The following is an 18,042-nucleotide window of genomic DNA, read 5'->3' as shown; positions in this document are numbered from 1 at the left end:
ACTCAATCTGAAAATGTAGGTTTCAAATGGGAATGTTTTGTGTTAGTTTAAAGTTTCACTTTCAGCAAAATAATGTCACTTAGCTCCTCCCTCTCAAACATTCACCCTCCTCTCTTTATAAATGGAATATAATACAGCGCCATTTGTGAGTATGTGTGTTTCGCTATTGTCATTCTTGTGGTGCATTTTGAGAAGTGAGCCCAGACAAATCGTGCTATAGACATTTTTTTCTTTTTTCTTCACAAAACAGGTAGGCATATGTTTTTTTGGTTTTACTTTGGACTTATTTTGTTATTTTCGGGTTGTTGCTTTCTTAGAAAAAGTAAAAGAAACTAATGTTTTTCATCTTGAGGTTTTGGTTAATTGGCTGGAGGTGTTGGGTTACATGTGTTTACAGTGAGTCACTCGACAGGGTGGAGACCAGTCTTATTATTTATGATGTAGGTACAAGCCTTTGCTTGCAGTGTAGTTCAGTTTTATCTGCTTAAAATGTTGTGCGTGTACTTTCATTTTCTACATATTTACTTGTGTTTACAGTATTTTCACTGTAATTGAGCTGAAGTAATTTCTTATGAACCTCATCAATACTGTGCTAAAGTATATGGGCTAAAGGTACAAAAATCATCTGATTATTCAAGAGCCATTATAATTGAATAATAACATATCTTCCCCCATAGAGATGTCATCATTGAATGTTGACAGCAGCCTTCTGCCAGAAGAGCAGTTATTGTGCTCTATCTGCCTGAAGGTGTTCACTGATCCAGTTACCACTCCTTGTGGCCACACCTTCTGCAAAGCCTGTATTAGGGGACACTGGGATAACAGTGAGATATGCCAGTGTCTAAAATGTCAGAAACGATTCTATGTGAGACCAGAGGTCTCCACCAACTCTGTGATAGAGGAGATCTCAGTGCATATCAAGAGAAGAAAACTTGATATACCAGAATGCTTAGCTGCTCCTTGGGAGGTGGCTTGTGATGTTTGTTCCACAATAAAGCTCAAGGCCCTGAAGTCCTGCCTGGTGTGTCTGACTTCTTACTGTGAGATTCACCTGGAGCCTCATCAGAGAGTGGTGAATCTGAAGAGACACAAGCTGATCGACCCTGTGGAGAACCTGGAGGACAGGATGTGTAAGAAGCACGAAAGAGGCCTGGAGCTGTTCTGTAGGACTGATCAGACATGTGTGTGTGTTTTGTGTACTGAGACTGACCACAAGTGTCACAATACTGTACCCATTGAAGAGGAGGGAGTCAAACAAAAGGTAAGACCTTAATTCAATTTTTTTCTATCATTCTTTTTCGACAACATATTAATTTCCTTCATGCATACTTGATATGATTTTCCACAGGCTGAGCTTGTGTCCACTAAGGCAGAGGTGCAGAAAATGATTCAGGACAGACATGCAAAGCTGGAGGAGATCAAAAGCTCAGTGGTGCTCAGCAAAGTAAGTTCTGACAAAAATAGAAGATGTAACATTACCACACTGGATTACCATAATGTTTATTTGGCCAGTGGGAAAATGTGTTTACATTTTTTTTTAAACCAAAATGAATATTATTCAATCAATTGATCAGAAGGCAGGTATCTTCTGTATTCAAGCAGTTTATAGTAGAGTATTAACCAAATATTCTGCTTTTGAAGTAATTAACTCTACATGCAATTTTTTTTCATTAGAAAAGTACTGAGAAAGAAGTGGAGGACAGTGAAAAGCTTTTCACTGAACTGTTACAGTCTATAAAAAAAAGGAGAACGAAGCTTGTCAAGGTAATAGAGGAGAGGCAAAAAGCAGCGGAGAGGAGAGCTGAAGGGCTCACCCAACAGTTGGAGCAGGAAATCACTGAGCTACAGAAGAGAAGCACTGAGCTGGAGCAGCTCTCACACACTGAGGACCACCTCCACCTCCTACAGGTCAGTGTCCTTCTCTGTCATCAATAGGTTAGGTTCATCTATATCCTCAATATACTGTAAATGTATGAAGTGAAAACTCGCTGAACTTCTGAGATAATGAATACATTTTGGGGGGTTGTAGAGTTTGCCGTCCCTTCGCGCTCCTCCGTCTACTAAGAAATGGTCCAGGGTGAGTGTTCACACTGATCTGTGTGTGGGGACTTTGAGAAGATCCTTGTCTCAAATTGAGGAAAACATAAGAGGAGAACTAAAAGTTCTTACAGAAATAGGTAAGATTCATTTTGACCAATAGCTTTTAAAGAAGCATTTAAAAAAATCTGTCCTATTGTATTCTGTCTGTATTGTTTAATGATGTGCTGTCTATTTTCTTACAGAACTCACAAGAATGCGAGAGTTCAAAGGTGACATAAATTGTAATTTCTTTGAGAATGATAACGAAGTTAATGGTCATTAACAACCATGATATGGCCCATAATTGTGCTATATGTTTTGTAAATGTTATCTAAATGATATATTGGCCCATATCTCTGCTCCTCAGATGAAGTCACTCTGGACCCCAACACTGCAAATCGTTGGCTACAGCTCTCTGAAGACGGAACGCAAATAAAGTACGCCAAAACAGCCCAGAGGGTGTCTGACAATCCAAAGAGGTTTGACTACTACTCAGCGGTCTTAGGAGAGAAGGGATTCAACTCTGGACGCCATTACTGGGAAGTCCAGGTGGGCGTGAGTGGGAGGTGGGAGGTCGGCATTGCCATGAGGGCCGTCAACCGGAAGAAGGCGGTGAAAAAGAATCCCGAACATGGCTTCATTCTTTTGTCAAAGAGCGGATACTTGGGGTATGAGGCTGGTTCTTCTCCCTCTACCACCCTCAATCTGAACCCCAAACCGAGAAGAGTCGGTGTGTATGTTGATTACGAGAAAGGGCAGGTGTCTTTTTATGATGTGCTGGCGAACTTACACCTCTACTCATTCCTTGGCCTGTCCTTCACCGGGAAACTTTACCCTTACTTTTACCTCTACAGCATGAAAAAGAAGTCTGAGTCGCTGGTCATTTCCATCGATTGGACAAAGATGTACCAAGACCATTTGAGGAGACTCGCTAATACCGCAAAGTGAAGATACTCAACATAAAAGGCTAGATACTATTACTCAATAGTACTCAATATTACACACAATTAAATGACTTGTCACACCTCACTAGTTTCCTCTGATGTAGTATAATATTATAGCATGTTTATATAGCATGTGTTTCTTCATAAACAACAGTAAAAGTTATAAAATGAAGGAATACATAAAGTTGTTATGTTGTCATCAAATATGTGTGTGAAATTCTGTTGTATTTACATGTTTGAAACATTGTTGTATGCATAAGATTTGCAAGAGAGGATAGTACAATTGATGACATTGAACAAGGAAAGAACAACTCAAACAGCGTGACCTATTATTTGCACCCAGGCTTGCTGTGGCCGTGACTTGATTGTATCTCTGATTATTACATTATTATTCTCTGCCTTGCCATTTAACATTAAATGCCTATTTGCATAATCTACCTACTCTCTCAGATGTGTATTGCATACTATGTAAAAACATGTACATAGATTTTCAACAATATATGAATGTTTATCTATTCTCCATGTTGTGTAAGATTGTTATCATAAAGTATGAAAAACCTACACCTCAAGTTGAAAATTTGGCCATCATTGTCACGACTTCTGCCGAAGTCGGTAACTCTCCTTGTTCGGGCGGTGTTCGGCGGTCGACGTCACTGATCTTCTAATCATCACTGATCCATTTTTCATTTTCCATTATTTTTGTCTTGTCTTCCTTCACACCTGGTTCCAATTCCATCAATTACAGATTGTGTATTTAACAGTCTGTTTCCCATCATGTCCTTGTCGGAGATTGTTTGTTTGAATGTTTGTGTATTATGTATTGGTGCACGATGGGTTTTTGTACCCACTTTTATACCAAACTCCAATTATACAAAATTCGATTCTCCTGAGCCTGACTTCACTGCCACCTAGACACACGTTGTTACAGAATCTCCGACCACCTATGGAGTCAGCAGGAGAAGGTACCCCGGCCATGGAGGTGGAGGAGCACATTTAACATTTACATTTAAGTCATTTAGCAGACGCTCTTATCCAGAGCGACTTACAAATTGGTGAATTCACCTTCTGACATCCAGTGGAACAGCCACTTTACAATAGTGCATCTAAATCATTTAAGGGGGGGGGGTGAGAAGGATTACTTTATCCTATCCTAGGTATTCCTTGAAGAGGTGGGGTTTCAGGTGTCTCCGGAAGGTGGTGATTGACTCCGCTGTCCTGGCGTCGTGAGGGAGTTTGTTCCACCATTGGGGGCCAGAGCAGCGAACAGTTTTGACTGGGCTGAGCGGGAACTGTACTTCCTCAGTGGTAGGGAGGCGAGCAGGCCAGAGGTGGATGAACGCAGTGCCCTTGTTTGGGTGTAGGGCCTGATCAGAGCCTGGAGGTACTGCGGTGCCGTTCCCCTCACAGCTCCGTAGGCAAGCACCATGGTCTTGTAGCGGATGCGAGCTTCAACTGGAAGCCAGTGGAGAGAGCGGAGGAGCGGGGTGACGTGAGAGAACTTGGGAATGTTGAACACCAGACGGGCTGCGGCGTTCTGGATGAGTTGTAGGGGTTTAATGGCACAGGCAGGGAGCCCAGCCAACAGCGAGTTGCAGTAATCGAGACGGGAGATGACAAGTGCCTGGATTAGGACTTGCGCCGCTTCCTGTGTGAGGCAGGGTCGTACTCTGCGGATGTTGTAGAGCATGAACCTACAGGAACGGGCCACCGCCTTGATGTTAGTTGAGAACGACAGGGTGTTGTCCAGGATCACGCCAAGGTTCTTAGCGCTCTGGGAGGAGGATACAATGGAGTTGTCAACCGTGATGGCGAGATCATGGAACGGGCAGTCCTTCCCCGGGAGGAAGAGCAGCTCCGTCTTGCCGAGGTTCAGCTTGAGGTGGTGATCCGTCATCCACACTGATATGTCTGCCAGACATGCAGAGATGCGATTCGCCACCTGGTCATCAGAAGGGGGAAAGGAGAAGATTAATTGTGTGTCGTCTGCATAGCAATGATAGGAGAGACCATGTGAGGTTATGACAGAGCCAAGTGACTTGGTGTATAGCGAGAATAGGAGAGGGCCTAGAACAGAGCCCTGGGGGACACCAGTGGTGAGAGCGCGTGGCGAGGAGACAGATTCTCGCCACGCCACCTGGTAGGAGCGACCTGTCAGGTAGGACGCAATCCAAGCGTGGGCCGCGCCGGAGATGCCCAACTCGGAGAGGGTGGAGAGGAGGATCTGATGGTTCACAGTATCGAAGGCAGCCGATAGGTCTAGAAGGATGAGAGCAGAGGAGAGAGAGTTAGCTTTAGCAGTGCGGAGCGCCTCCGTGATACAGAGAAGAGCAGTCTCAGTTGAATGACTAGTCTTGAAACCTGACTGATTTGGATCAAGAAGGTCATTCTGAGAGAGATAGCGGTAGAGCTGGCCAAGGACGGCACGTTCAAGAGTTTGGAGAGAAAAGAAAGAAGGGATACTGGTCTGTAGTTGTTGACATCGGAGGGGTCGAGTGTAGGTTTTTTCAGAAGGGGTGCAACTCTCGCTCTCTTGAAGACGGAAGGGACGTAGCCAGCGGTCAGGGATGAGTTGATGAGCGAGGTGAGGTAAGGGAGAAGGTCTCCGGAAATGGTCTGGAGAAGAGAGGAGGGGATAGGGTCAAGCGGGCAGGTTGTTGGGCGGCCGGCCGTCACAAGAAGCGAGATTTCATCTGGAGAGAGAGGGGAGAAAGAGGTCAGAGCACAGGGTAGGGCAGTGTGAGCAGAACCAGCGGTGTCGTTTGACTTAGCAAACGAGGATCGGATGTCGTCGACCTTCTTTTCAAAATGGTTGACGAAGTCATCTGCAGAGAGGGAGGAGGGGGGGGAGGGGGAGGAGGATTCAGGAGGGAGGAGAAGGTGGCAAAGAGCTTCCTAGGGTTAGAGGCAGATGCTTGGAATTTAGAGTGGTAGAAAGTGGCTTTAGCAGCAGAGACAGAGGAGGAAAATGTAGAGAGGAGGGAGTGAAAGGATGCCAGGTCCGCAGGGAGGCGAGTTTTCCTCCATTTCCGCTCGGCTGCCCGGAGCACTGTTCTGTGAGCTCGCAATGAGTCGTCGAGCCACGGAGCGGGAGGGGAGGACCGAGCCGGCCTGGTGGATAGGGGACATAGAGAGTCAAAGGATGCAGAAAGGGAAGAGAGGAGGGTTGAGGAGGCAGAATCAGGAGATAGGTTGGAGAAGGTATGAGGAGAGGGAAGAGATGATAGGATGGAAGAGGAGAGAGTAGCGGGGGAGAGAGAGCGAAGGTTGGGACGGCGCGATACCATCCGAGTAGGGGCAGTGTGGGAAGTGTTGGATGAGAGCGAGAGGGAAAAGGATACAAGGTAGTGGTCGGAGTCTTGGAGGGGAGTTGCAATGAGGTTAGTGGAAGAACAGCATCTAGTAAAGATGAGGTCGAGCGTATTGCCTGCCTTGTGAGTAGGGGGGGAAGGTGAGAGGGTGAGGTCAAAAGAGGAGAGGAGTGGAAAGAAGGAGGCAGAGAGGAATGAGTTAAAGGTAGACATGGGGAGGTTAAAGTCGCCCAGGACTGTGAGAGGTGAGCCGTCCTCAGGAAAGGAGCTTATCAAGGCATCAAGCTCATTGATGAACTCTCCGAGGGAACCTGGAGGGCGATAAATGATAAGGATGTTAAGCTTGAAAGGGCTGGTAACTGTGACAGCATGGAATTCAAAGGAGGCAATAGACAGATGGGTAAGGGGAGAAAGAGAGAATGACCACTTGGGAGAGATGAGGATCCCGGTGCCACCACCCCGCTGACCAGAAGCTCTCGGGGTGTGCGAGAACACGTGGGCGGACGAAGAGAGAGCAGTAGGAGTAGCAGTGTTATCTGTGGTGATCCATGTTTCCGTCAGTGCCAAGAAGTCGAGGGACTGGAGGGAGGCATAGGCTGAGATGAACTCTGCCTTGTTGGCCGCAGATCGACAGTTCCAGAGGCTACCGGAGACCTGGAACTCCACGTGGGTCGTGCGCGCTGGGACCACCAGATTAGGGTGGCCGCGGCCACGCGGTGTGGAGCGTTTGTATGGTCTGTGCAGAGAGGAGAGAACAGGGATAGATAGACACATAGTTGACAGGCTACAGAAGAGGCTACGCTAATGCAAAGGAGATTGGAATGACAAGTGGACTACACGTCTCGAATGTTCAGAAAGTTAAGCTTACGTAGCAAGAATCTTATTGACTAAAATGATTGAAATGATACAGTACTGCTGGAGTAGGCTAGCTGGCAGTGGCTGCGTTGTTGACACTACACTAATCAAGTCGTTCCGTCGAGTGTAATAGTTTCTACAGTGCTGCTATTCGGGGGCTAGCTGGCTAGCTAGCAGTGTTGATTACGTTACGTTACGTTAAAAGAACGACAATAGCTGGCTAGCTAACCTAGAAAATCGCTCTAGACTACACAATTGTCTTAGATACAAAGACGGCTATGTAGCTAGCTAGCTACGATCAAACAAATCAAACCGTTGTACTGTAATGAAGTGAAATGAAAATGTGATACTACCTGTGGAGCGAAGCGGAATGTTGACCGGGTTGTTGAAGTTTAATTCGGTAGACGTTGGCTAACTGTTGGCTAACTAGCTAGCAGTATCTCCTACGTTAAGGACGACAAATAGCTGGCTAGCTAACCTCGGTAAATTAAGATAATCACTCTAAGTCTACACACTCTAAACTACACAATTATCTTGGATACGAAGACAGCAAAGACAACTATGTAGCTAGCTAACACTACATTAATCGAGTCGTTCAGTTGAGTGTAATAGTTTCTACAGTGCTAGTAGACGGTAGACGTTAGCTAGCTGCTGGGCAGATAGCAGTGTAGACTACGTTAGGACGACGAAATACGATAATTACGCAATTATCTTTGATACAAAGACGGCTATGTAGCTAGCTAAGAAGAAATTGCTAAGATTAGACAAATCAAACCGTTGTACTATAATGAAATGTAATGGAAATGTAATGAAAAGTTATACTACCTGCGGACCGAAGTGTAGATGCGACCGCTCGCTCCAACCCGGAACCGTCCAAGATCATGCGGTAAAGCTTTACCATCTGGCTGCTGCCATGGATCGCGTTGTCCAGACTATGGACCGCTGGGAGAGACAGGGAGTTCTTCCAGCGCCTCTACCAGCACAACCGGGGTCTCTCTTGAGCGCCCCTTTCCCGCCTAAACCCAGTGGGATCCGTCTCTCCATGCCACAGGAGTATGATGGGAGTGCTGCCTACTGCCAGGGTTTCCTCCTCCAACTAAACCTCTATCTGGTCACGCTCCATCAGACCGCGAGAAGGTGTCCGCCCATGTCTCGTGCCTCACCGGGAAAGCCCTGGAGTGGGCCAACGCCGTGTGGAGAGAGGGAGATGCACTGTTGGACCATTTTGAGGAGTTCACCCGTCAGTCAGCCCTTGGGTGGGTGGTGAAGACTGCCCGGAAACGGCGGGTGAACTCCTCAAAATGGTCCAAAACTGCATCTCCAGGAGTCTGAGGTACAGGAGGTTCCTCTGCCCCCTCTGGACATCGAGGGGCCCCCGGCGTACTCCGTTCATTCCATACTGGATTCGAGACAGCGGGCGAGGGGCCTTCAGTACCTCGTGAACTGGGAGGGGTATGGTCCGGAGGAGAGATGCTGGGTTCCGGTGGAGGACGTGTTGGATCCTTCCATGCTGCGAGATTTCCACCGTCTCCATCTGGTTTGCCCTGCACCTCGCCCTCTGGGTTGTCCCCGAGGTCAGTGCCAACGCGCTGCTGGAGCTACGCGTCAGGGGGCGGTACTGTCATGACTTCCGCCGAAGTCGGTCCCTCTCTTCAGGCGGTGTTCGGCGGTCGACATCACCAATCTTTTAGCCATCCCTGACCCATTTTTCATTTTCCATTGGTTTTGTCTTGTCTTCCTTCACACCTGGTTCCAATCCCATCAATTACATGTTGTGTATTTAACCCACTGTTTCCCATCATGTCCTTGTCAGAGATTGTTTGTTTTTATGTTCGTGTATTATGTATTGGTGCGCGACGGGTTCTTGTACCCACTTTTATTTATGTTGTATTTTGGTTTTTGGAGTTTTGTTAATTAAGTTTATTAAACGACTCAATTTATACCAAGTTCGATTCTCCTGCACCTGACTTCCCTGTCACCTACACACGTGTTGTTACAGTCACATGTGAATGTTTCCAGTGAGAGTTTTAAGTTTCATTTTCAGTGAAATTATGAAATGTAGCTCCTCCTTTTCAAATGCTCAGCCTTCTCCCTTCTAAAAGGAACAGCATTTATCTTCTTGGAGTACTGTATGTGTGTGTGATAGTTTTCTTTCCTGTCCTGGTGATTCCTGTCTGTGTTTGAAAAGTATGCCGGGACAAATCTAGCTAAAAAAAGACAAAACAGGTAGTAGCTTTTTTTCTTACTTTTTACATTTGCTTAGTGAAGTGAAAGAAAGTGATGTTCAACTTTAGGTTTCAATTAATTGGCAAGAGGTGTTGGGTTACATGCAAGTACAGTGAGTCACTCTCAACAGGATGGAGAACAGTCTTATTAATGATGATGTAGCTACAAGTGGACTAAATGTATATTGACTCAAAGTATATGGATGATTCAAGAGCCATAATAATAGAATAATAACATATCTTCCCCCATAGAGATGTCATCATTGAATGTTGACAGCAGCCTTCTACCAGAAGAGCAGTTCTTGTGCTCTATCTGCCTGAAGGTGTTCACTGATCCAGTTACCACTCCTTGTGGCCACACCTTCTGCAAAGCCTGTATTAGTGGACACTGGGATAACAGTGAGATATTATGCCACTGTCCAAAATGTCAGAAACAATTCTATGTGAGACCAGAGGTCTCCACCAACTCTGTGATAGAAGAGATCTCTGTGCATATCAAGAGAAGAAGACTTAATGTACCAGAATGCTTAGCTGCTCCTGGGGAGATTGCTTGTGATGTTTGTTCTACAAGAAAGCTCAAGGCCCTGAAGTCCTGCGTGGTGTGTCTCACCTCTTACTGTGAGACTCACCTGGAGCATCATCAAAGAGTGGTGAATCTGAAGAGACACAAGCTGATCGACCCAGTGGAGAACCTGGAGGACAGGATGTGCAAGAAGCATGATAGGCTGCTGGAGCTGTTCTGTAGGAGCGACCAGACATGTGTGTGTCAGTTTTGTGCTGAGACAGACCACAAGTCTCACGATACTGTGCCCATTGAAGACATGGGAGTACACCAGAAGGTGAGATTTGTTGAAACCACACAGTTAACATGTATTTTTCTGCAAAAACAGAATTGATTTATTTCAATATTGTCTGTCTATAGGGTGAGCTTGCAGCCGCTAAAGTAGAGGTTGAAAAGATGGTCCAGGTCAGACAGAAAAGGGTGGATGAAATCAAACACTCCGTGGAGCTCAGTAGGGTAAGTCTTTAGAAATGTCATCATAAAAAATATCACCAATACACAATGTTAATGTAATCAATGGGAAAATGGGTATAACAATTCAATCAGTTAATAAATAGTGTGTAAACATATTTCCATTACATCAGAAAAGTACAAACAAAGATATTGAGGACAGTGAAAATCTCTTCACCAATCTGTCGCGTTCGATTGAAGAAAGACGAACCAATCTAAAGCAGTTGATGGAGGCGATGCAAACTGCAGCAGAGAAAAGGGCTGAAGGGCTCGTCAATGACCTGGAGCAGGAAATCACTGAGTTACAGAGGAGAAGCACTGAGCTGGAGCAGCTCTCACACACTGAGGATCACCTCCACTTTCTACAGGCCAGTATCACTCTCAGTGGTTGATGTCAATGTGTCAGAAGATTACTATACTGTATACAGTGCCTTGCGAAAGTATTTGGCCCCCTGAATAATTTTGCACGCACAATTTTTCAGTTTTTGATTTGTTAAAAAAGTTTGAAATATCCAATAAATGTCGTTCCACTTCATGATTGTGTCCCACTTGTTGTTGATTCTTCACAAAAAAATACAGTTTTATATCTTTATGTTTGAAGCCTGAAATGTGGCAAAAGGTCGCAAAGTTCAAGGGGGCCGAATACTTTCGCAAGGCACTGTATAACTTAATGTTGTTGGCTTTCTGATCTCCTTCACTGTAGACTTACCTGACCCTATGTGCCCCTCCATCCACCAAGGACTTTCCTGAGATCAGTGTGTACTCAGATCTGTGTGTTGGGACAGTGAGGAGAGCCGTGTCCAATCTGGTGGAGATATTCAAGAGAGAATTGAAAACACTAACAGACTTGGGTAAGCTTACGTTAAATTACAAAAAATATATATATTTCTGAATGTAAATATAGTGGAGGATAGTAGTAGTGGATAATTTTCATATTTTTTCAGAACTGAAGAGAATGAGGGGTTTTAAAGGTAAGATGCTAAATTCTTCAACTACAAGCAGTATGAAACTTAAATCAGAGCAGTAATTGCCATTAACAATGAATACAGTGCTATGATGAAGTATTTTCCCTCTATCAAATTTTCTCGACTCGTGCATATTTTTGACACTGAATGTTATGAGATCTTCAACCAAATCTGATATTAGATAAAGGGAACCTGAATGAACAAATAACACAACAATGACATACGTATTTAATTTATTTCATTAACAAAGTTATAAAACACCCAATGCCCGTGTAAAAAATAAATTGCCCCCTTACACTCTAACTGGTTGTGCCACCTTTATCTGCAATGACTCCAACCAAATGCTTCCTGTAGTTGTTGATCAGTCTCTCACATCACTGTGGAGGAATTGTGGCCCCTCTTCTATGCAGAAATGCTTTAACTCATTTGTGGGTTTTCAAGCATGAACTGCTCAGTTCAAGTCCTGCCACAACATCTCAATTGGGGTTAGGTCATGATTTCTGCTCTGTATCAGATAATTCAACAAGAGAATATTAGACCATCCGTCTGTGAGCTGAAGCTGAAGCACAGCTGGTTCATGCAGCAAGACCATTTTCCAAAGCACACAATCAAGTCTACATAACATTGTTGGATTTAGGGGGCGCTATTTTAATTTTTGGATGAAAAATGTTCCCGTTTTAAACAAGATATTCTGTCACGAAAAGATGCTTGACTATGCATATAATTGACAGCTTTGGAAATAAGACACGCTGACGTTTCCAAAACTGCAAAGATATTGTCTGTGAGTGCCACAGAACTGATGTTACAGGCGAAACCCAGATAAAAATCCAACCAGGAAGTGCCGCATTTTTTTAAACCGCCTCATGCCAATGACTCCTTATATGGCTGTGAATGAGCTACGAATGAGCTTACGTTTTCCACGTTTTCCCCAAGGTGTCTACAGCATTGTGACGTCTTAGGCATTTCCATTGAAGAATGGCTGTAAGGGACCATATATGGCATGTGGTCACATGGTGTCTCGCGCAGAAAACCTTGCGTAAAATACTGAGGTAGCCATTTTTCCAATCGCTTCTTATGAGAAACCAACTGCCTCGACGGATATATTATCGACTATATTTGTTAAAAACATCTTGAGGATGGGTCCTAAACAACGTTTGCCGTGTTTCTGTCGATATTATGTAGCTAATTTTGAAAAAAGTTTGGCATTATAGTTGTAGCATTTTTCGGTCGATTTCTCAGCCAAGCATGGTGAAGAAACGGGAGCTTTTTCACCTACAAAAATCATATTTTTGGAAAAAAGGAACATTTGCTACCTAACTGGGAGTCTGCTGAATGAAAGCATCTAAAGTTCTTCAAAGGAAAATGATTTAATTTGGTTGCTTTTCTTATTTTCGTGAAAATGTTGCCTGCTGCCAGCAAAGCCAAGCATTGCATTATGCCATGATAAACTTACACAAATGCTTGTCTAGTGTTGGCTGTAACGCATGTTTGAGATGACAGTGTTGTTAACCTCTTACACCTATGGTGGCGCTATTTCATTTTTGGAAGAAAAACGTTCCCGTTTTAAACAAGATATTTTGTCACAAAAAGATGCTCGACTATGCATATAATTGCTACTGTTCGAAAGAAAACACTCTGACGTGTCCAGAAATACAAATATCTTCTCTGTGCGTGCCCTTTAACGTGAGCTTCAGGCAAAACCAAGATGACTTGGCATCCAGGAAATGACAAGGATTTTTGAGGCTCTGTCTTTCATGATCTCCTTATATGGCTGTGAACGCAAGAGGAATGAGTCTGCCCTTTCTGTCGTTTCCCCAAGGTGTCTGCAGCATTGTGACGTATTTGTAGGCAGATCATTGGAAGATTGACCATAAGAGACCACATTTACCACGTGTCCGCCCGGTGTCCTGCGCCGAAATTGGTGCGCAAAAGTCACCTGCCAGTATTTTTCCATGGGGCACAGAGAGAGAAGCAAGCTTCCACGAACTGCATGTCAATGAAGAGATATGTGAAAAAACACCTTGAGGATTGATTCCAAACAACGTTTGCCATGTTTCGGTCGATATTATGTAGTTAATCCGGAAAAAGTTTCACGTTGTAGGTGACTGCATTTTCGGTTCGTTTCGGTAGCCAGGCGCAATGTAGAAAACGGAACGATTTCTCCTACACACAGACGCTTTCAGGAAACACTGCGCATCTGGTATGTGGCTGGGAGTCTCCTCATTGAAAACATCAGAAGCTCTTCAAAGGTAAATGATTTTATTTATTTGGTTATCTGGCTTTTGTGAAAATGTTGCGTGCTACATGCTACACAAAATGCTATGCTAGCTTTGCATACTCTTACACAAATTAGTCAATTTCTATGGTTCAAAAGCATATTTTGAAAATCTGAGATGACAGTGTTGTTAAGAAAAGGCTAAGCTTGAGAGCAAACGCATTATTTTAATTTTATTTGCGATTTTCAGAAATCGTTAACGTTGCGTTATGCTAATGAGCCTGAGGCTTAGTCACAATCCCGGATCCGGGATGGGGAGTTTCAAGAGGTTAATTAACAAAAGGCTAAGCTTGTGTTTGAATATATTTATTTCATTTAATTTGCGATTTTCATGAATAGGAAAAGTTTATAGGGGTATTTATGTCCGTTGCGTTATGCCAATGCGTTTGAGGCTATGATTACGCTCCCGGATACGGGATTGCTCGTCGCAACTAGTTAAAACGCAATGGAATGACCTAAACTAGAAAGTCCAGCCCTAATCCCAATTGGGATGCTGTGGCAGGACTTGAAACAAGCAGTTCATTATTGAAAACCTGCAAATATCACTGAGTTAAAGCAGTTCTGCATGGAAGAGTGGTCCAAAATTCTTACATAGCAATGTGAGATACTGATCAACAATGACAGGAAGCATTTGGTTGCAGTCATTGCAGTGGTGACACAACCAGTTATTGAGAGTAAGGGTGCAAATATTTTTTCACACAGTGGAATTCGGTGTTGCATAACTTTGTTATTTGTAAACTCAGGTTCCCTTGATCTAATATTAGGTTTATGTTGAAGAACTGAAAACATTCAGTATCACAAATGTGCAAAAATAGAGAATCAGAAAGGCAAAAACTTTTTCGCAGCACTATATATTTCAATAAGGTTGCTGTCAATTTTCTGTTCCACAGAGGACGTCACCCTGGACTCGAACACAGCAAGTCGTTGGATATGCCTGTTTGATGGTGGCAAACGCATCAAAGACTCTAAAACACCCCAGATCGTAGCTGACAACCCAGAGAGGTTCGACACCTACCCCATGGTTTTAGGAGAGAAAGGCTTCAACTCTGAACGCCATTACTGGGAGGTTCAGGTGGGCCTAAGAAATGACTGGGTTGTAGGTGTTGCCAAGGAAACAGTAAACAGGAAGGAAAAGGTCCAAATTAACTCAGCGCATGGGTTCTTTGCACTGGGAAAAGATGGATTTGATTATAAGGTTCATTCCTCCCCCCTTCAGAATCTTTATCTGAACCCCAGGCCTAGAACAATTGGGATCTATGTGGACTATGAGAGGGGTCAGGTCTCCTTCTACGACGTGGATGAAAAATATCACATCTACTCTTTCACAAACCAGTCTTTCACTGAGAAACTCTACCCTTACTTTTACGTGTATAGCAAGGCCAAAAAGTCAGAGGCATTGGTCATTTCCTGCATGGAGGACCCAAGAGCACGCTACCTATCACTCCTGCAAGCCGTCTCTAAAGCTAAAGAGTAACCATATTAATTGTATGGCTCTAGCACTCTAGAAATCAGGTTTTATAGTTTTCCTTCCAGTCACTCTAATGCATCATAATGTGGTTCACTTTCTATAAATTCTATAAATATTTATGTCTAATGTATCTTTATTGACAGTGTCAAAACACATTTTATAGACATTTTGCATATTGCACAACAATAATCGAATATTGTTGACACTGTTGCCTTTTGTATCAATGGCTGTTTAGTTTGTATGTACACTATGAGTGTTATAAATCAAGACAAAATAAATATTTTTCGAATCTACATTTTGGATTGCGCCTTCTTCACCACATTGTCATTGTGGGTGAACCTTTTCAGATTGTCATTGATGTGTATGCCGAGGAACTTGAAGCTCTCCATCTTCTCCACTGCGGTCCCGTTGATGTGGATAGGGGCGTGCTCCCTGTTTCCTGAAGTTCACAATCAGCTCCTTTGTTTTGTTGACGTTGAGGGAGAGGTTATTTTCCTGGCAACACTCCGCCCGGGCCCTCAGGCTGTCTCGTCATGGGTCATAGGTGAACAGGGAGTACAGGAGGGGACTGAGCACGCAACCTTGTGGTGACCCTGTGTTGAGGATCAGCGAAGTGGAGGTGTTGTTTCCCACCTTCACCACCTGGGGGCGGCATCTCAGGAAGTCCAGGATCCAGTTGCACCGATCGGGGTTCAGACCCAAAGCCCCGAGCTCAATGATGATCTTTGAGGGTACTATGCTGTTGAAGGCTGAGCTATAGTCAATGAACAGCAATCAGACACAAACATTTTCCTCTTGTGCAGACGGGATAGGGCAGTGTGCAGTGCAATGGTGATTGCATCGTCTGTGGCTCTATTGGGGCAGTAAGCCAATTGAAGTGGGTCTAGGGAATCAGGAAAGGTGGAAGTGATATGATCCTTAACTAGCCTCTCAATGCACCTCATGATAACCTGGTTGTAATGCTGGTGAGTTACCGCCACTCTTATATCCATATTCTTTCAGGCTGTATGTAATAACACAAAACACGTTGCAGGCTAAAAATGTAAGAAATAACAACCCAAAAAGTCCTCCAAAGTTGCTCAGGGGCAGAGCTGCCATGTCTGTCAGCGCCATCTTCCTAATAGGCCTATGGATAGTCCAGAAAACTCTAGCCTACTGTCTAGATGGGTTACATGGAAGCTGAAATATGGACACTGACTGTACGTGTATAACCTCTCACATAGCCTTATTAAAAACTCCTGCAGAAAAAAACATTTCTTGAATGAAAATGATACACCAAATGCAGGCAAAATTTGGACTTGGGAACAGGAGTGGAGAAATGTGATTTCTTTCTTTCTGCAACTTAAGAGAAAACAATGCTCAGTTTGACACCATCTGTTGAGGTGCTGTCTTCCTCATAAAAGCTGAAGGTATTTCAACCACATAAAGTGGGCTATTTGTATTAAAGATCCCCATTAGCTGCTACCAAGGCAGCAGCTCCTCTTCCTGGGGTCCATAAACTTTAAGGCAGTCATATATACTTTAAATATTACATGACATTACATTTCTTAACACTTTACCCAATACATTTAGTGTGTTCCCTCAGGCCACTACTCCGCTATCACATATTTACAATTCAACATCCATGTGTACGTTTGTGTAGAGTGCTTGTCTTATGATCTGTATGTGTGTCTCTGTCTGTGTGTCTCTTCACAATCTCTGCTGTTCCATAAGGTGTATTTGTATCTGTTTTTTAAATCTGATTCTACTGCTTACATCAGTTACCTGATGTGGAATAGTTACATGCATCCATGGCTCTAAGTAGTACTGTTAGCCTCCCATAGTATGTTCTTGACATGGTGATTGTGAAGAGACCTTTGGTGGCATGTCTTGTGGGGTATGCATGGGTGTCCGAGCTGTGTGCTAGTAGTTTAAACAGACATCTTGGTGCATTCAGCCTGTCAACACTTCTTTCAAAAACAAGTAGTGATGAAGTCAATCTCTCCTCTTTGAGCCATGTACATGCATATTATTAATATTATCTCTGTGTGCATTTAAGGGCCAGCCGTGCTGCCCTGTTCTGAACCAATTGTAATTTTTCGAGGTCCCTCTTTGTGGCACCTGACCACACGACAAAACAGTAGTCCAGAGCTTGTAGTACCTGCCTTGTTGATAGTGTTCTTAAAAAGGCAGAGCAGAGCTTTATTATGGACAGATTCCTCCCCATCTTAGCTACTGTTGTATCAACCTGTTTTGAACATGACAGTTTACAGTCCAACAATTCGTCACCTTAACTCGCTCAATTTCCACATTATTTACTACAAGATTTAGTTTAGGTTTAGGGTTTAGTGAGTGATTTGTCCCAAATAAAATGTGTTCAGTTTTAGAAATATTTAGGACTAACTTATTCTTTGCCATAATTTCTGAAACTAGCTGCAGCTCTTTTTTAAGTGTTGCAGTCATTTTACTCACTGTGAAATAGACACACAGGCTACACTCAATGCTAGTGGCATGTCATTAGTAAAGATTGAAAAAAGTAAGGTTCCTAGACAGCTGCTCTGGGGAATTCCTTATTCTACCTGGATTATGTTGGAGAGGCTTCCATTAAAGAACACCATCTGAGTTCTGTTGGGCAGGTAACTCTTTATCCACAGCAGACTATGATGGATCATGTCAAAGGTTGCACTGAAGTCTAACAAAACAGCCCCCACAATCTTTTTATCATACATTTCTCTCAGCCAATCATCAGTCATTTATGTAAGTGCCATGCTTGTTGAATGTCCTTCCCTATAAGCGTGCTAAAGTCTGAAAGTGAAATAGCATTGTATCTGGTCAAACACAAATTTTTCCAAAAGTTTACTAAGGGTTGGTAACAAGCTGATTGGTCAGCTATTTGAGCCAGTAAAGGGGGCTTTCCTATTCTTGGGTAGCA

General features: G+C 43.7%; 2 protein-coding genes across 3 annotated transcripts; both read left to right on the top strand.

The window, feature by feature from the left end:
- The first annotated feature begins 154 nt into the window (after positions 1-154).
- Positions 155-3,466, top strand: LOC135510404 (zinc-binding protein A33-like). 2 transcript variants are annotated; one of them, XM_064931283.1, is made up of 7 exons: positions 155-250; positions 678-1,261; positions 1,349-1,444; positions 1,675-1,908; positions 2,030-2,177; positions 2,283-2,309; positions 2,447-3,466. In XM_064931283.1, exons 2-7 carry the CDS (start codon positions 680-682, stop codon positions 3,025-3,027), a joined length of 1,668 nt encoding a protein of 555 aa, XP_064787355.1. In that variant the 5' UTR covers positions 155-250; positions 678-679; the 3' UTR covers positions 3,028-3,466. The 2 variants fall into 2 exon arrangements, with proteins under 2 accessions (XP_064787355.1, XP_064787356.1); XM_064931284.1 differs by having other exon boundaries at positions 155-1,261.
- Positions 3,467-9,291: 5,825 nt separating this feature from the next.
- On the top strand, positions 9,292-15,424 carry LOC135510403 (E3 ubiquitin-protein ligase TRIM41-like). The gene is made up of 7 exons (XM_064931282.1): positions 9,292-9,412; positions 9,664-10,250; positions 10,334-10,429; positions 10,558-10,791; positions 11,127-11,274; positions 11,368-11,394; positions 14,554-15,424. Exons 2-7 carry the CDS (start codon positions 9,666-9,668, stop codon positions 15,135-15,137), a joined length of 1,674 nt encoding a protein of 557 aa, XP_064787354.1. The 5' UTR covers positions 9,292-9,412; positions 9,664-9,665; the 3' UTR covers positions 15,138-15,424.
- The last annotated feature ends 2,618 nt before the right edge of the window (positions 15,425-18,042 follow it).

The sequence above is a fragment of the Oncorhynchus masou genome, chromosome 23 (genome assembly GCF_036934945.1).
Source record: "Oncorhynchus masou masou isolate Uvic2021 chromosome 23, UVic_Omas_1.1, whole genome shotgun sequence".
NCBI classification, from domain to species: Eukaryota; Metazoa; Chordata; class Actinopteri; order Salmoniformes; family Salmonidae; genus Oncorhynchus; species Oncorhynchus masou.
Note: the sequence above shows the minus strand (reverse complement) of the source record. Positions and strands in the feature narration are given on the sequence as shown.